The 2,277-nt window shown below is 49.0% G+C and overlaps 1 protein-coding gene across 1 annotated transcript; it reads right to left on the bottom strand.

Annotated features, from left to right (window-relative positions):
* Positions 1–303: 303 nt before the first annotated feature.
* Positions 304–918, bottom strand: LOC145946481 (uncharacterized). Its single transcript, XM_083056092.1, has one exon. The coding sequence runs from the start codon at positions 916–918 to the stop codon at positions 304–306; it is 615 nt and encodes a 204-aa protein (XP_082912218.1).
* Between the last annotated feature and the right edge of the window lie 1,359 nt (positions 919–2,277).

Below are 2,277 nucleotides of genomic sequence, written 5' to 3'. Positions count from 1 at the left end.
CCCCCCAACCCTTCTTTAGATATGCCGGTACTCCTTCCTCCTTTATCTCCCCATACCATCTGTTATACCTGGACTCTCTGATCTTTTCCCATCTTTCTTCTCTTTGCAATTCTCTATCCCGCTGCTCCCATCCTTCATACATTTCTTCCCCTCCCCCCTCCTTTCCACCATTTCTTTTATTCCCATTCCCCTTCCCTCAAAGAATTTTTTCCTTTCCTCCTCCCATCCCGATAGCTCTCTACCTTCCCTAATCCTCTTTTCCATCTCCTCCATGCACTTCTTTGCCAGCTTTCCCCCTCTCCTCTACCCCAGCTTCTTTTCGAATCCCACCGCCCTTTTCCCTGCCTCCAACCTAAATTTTTCTTTTCCAATCTCTTCCCTCACCATGTACCCCGGCGTACACCAGTCCACTCCTAATGTCCATCTGATCCATCTATCCTGCATCGATTCTACCTCCTTTCTCTCTTTCCAGCCCCATATTTCCGCTCCATACCCCATCACCGTTCCTACTAGCCTCTCACATAACCAAATCCTTCTCTCCCAGTCCCCCACAAACCTCCTTTTACCTATCCCCCATACCTGTCTAATAACCGCCGCTGCCTTTCTGACCCTCTCCCTCACTTGTGCCTCCTGACCCCCGTTCCTCTGCAACCTGTACCCCAAGTACGTGAACTCCTTCACCTCTTCTACCTCTTTCCCTTTCCACCACCACTTCACTTTCCTCATTCTACCACCCCCTCTTTTAAACCTCATTATCTTCGTTTTACCCACATTAATCTCCAGCTTCTTTCCATCCAAGTACCCCTCCAGCTTCCCCACCATATGTATCATCCCTTCCTCCTCCTCTGCGAGCAAAACCATATCGTCCGCATACGCCAGACAGTAAACCTTCTCGTCTCCTAATTTTACTCCCCCCATCCTCCCTTCCTTAGTACCTCCTCCACATCTGCCACAACCAGGTTGAACAGATATGGACTCATCGGACACCCCTGCCTTACCCCTCTTGCCGTCCAGAAACTCTCCCCTAGCCTTTCCCCCACTCTCACTCTACTCTTCGTTTCCATAAAGCTCTCCTCAATCCTCACCCTTAGCCCTTCTCTAACCCCTCTCTCCCTCATCGCTTTCCCCAACACCTCCCTGTCCACCGAGTCGAACGCCGCCTTCAGGTCCACAAATTTTCCTTATTTCATTCCCCTCTATGTCCTGCTCCTCATCCTCTAACCTCCTCCCTTTTTCTCCCTTCAGCACTTTACTTTCCACCCCTCCCAGTAGCGACATAAAATACTTCTTCCATTCCTTTAACTCTATCCCTTCATCTACTCCCTTCCATTTCTTCCTCTCCCTGTTCACTACCCTCCAAACTTCCCCCTCCGTCCTTGCTTCTTGAGCATCCTTAATCCATCTCTCATTTTCCTCCTCCCTCTTTCTCCTACATATCAATTTATACTCCGCCCTCATTTTTCTGTACCCATCTCCTCCCCCCCTTTTTTTCTCCATTCTCTTAGAACCTTCCTCACTTCCTTCCTTTTCTCCTTACACTCTTCGTCCCACCAACCTTTCCTTACTCTATCCCCACTTTCCCTTGCTCCCTCTCTTAACTCCTCTCCGATCTGTCTCACCTTCCTTTCTAATTCTCCCTCTAAGCCCCCATCCTCTCCCTCTTCCCAATCTATGATAGCCTTTCTCTAATCCTTTCTCCTCCTCTTACTGTCCATTTCCCCCTCTCCCTTCCTCTCCTCCTCTCTTTCTCCCTCTTTTCCCTCCGCTCCTTTCTATTGACACTATGATCGGGTGATGGTCTGACTCTATACAGTCTCCTATTTCTAATCTTCTCACCCTATCTCTCACTTTCTCCTCACAAATCACATAATCTAGTACCGACTCTCCTCTTCCCCCCGTATACGTGAACTCCCCTTCTTCATCCCCTTCCACATCCCCGTTTAAAATTCCCCATCCTACTTTCTCCATCCCTTCTATTAATCTCCTCCCTTCCCCATTTATCTTTCTATCTTTCGATCTTCTTTCCACCTCCTCTTCCTCTCCTTCTCCTCCTATCCCACCCCCCGCGCCTGTCCTTGCATTGAAGTCCCCCCCTATCAGTGTCCACCTATCGTCCCTTTGCTCCTCCATCCAAACCTTCAACACTTTTAACTTTCTTTCCATATCCCCATTCACATATATCCCCACTATTCTCCATTTCTCCTCTCCTAGCCCTACCTCCACCATCATTAATCCTTCCTCCTCCCCTACCTCTCCCCCCATTGTCATCCCTAATTC

Source organism: Prenolepis imparis, unplaced genomic scaffold, assembly GCF_030444845.1.
Source record: "Prenolepis imparis isolate NDT839.2.m4 unplaced genomic scaffold, iyPreImpa1.0 SCAF_16, whole genome shotgun sequence".
NCBI lineage: Eukaryota > Metazoa > Arthropoda > Insecta > Hymenoptera > Formicidae > Prenolepis > Prenolepis imparis.
Note: the sequence above shows the minus strand (reverse complement) of the source record. Positions and strands in the feature narration are given on the sequence as shown.

Excerpts from the sequence above, each read along its gene's own strand:
- LOC145946481 (XM_083056092.1), bottom strand. The coding sequence starts at position 918 with ATGGGGGGAGTAAAATTAGGAGACGAGAAGGTTTACTGTCTGGCGTAT.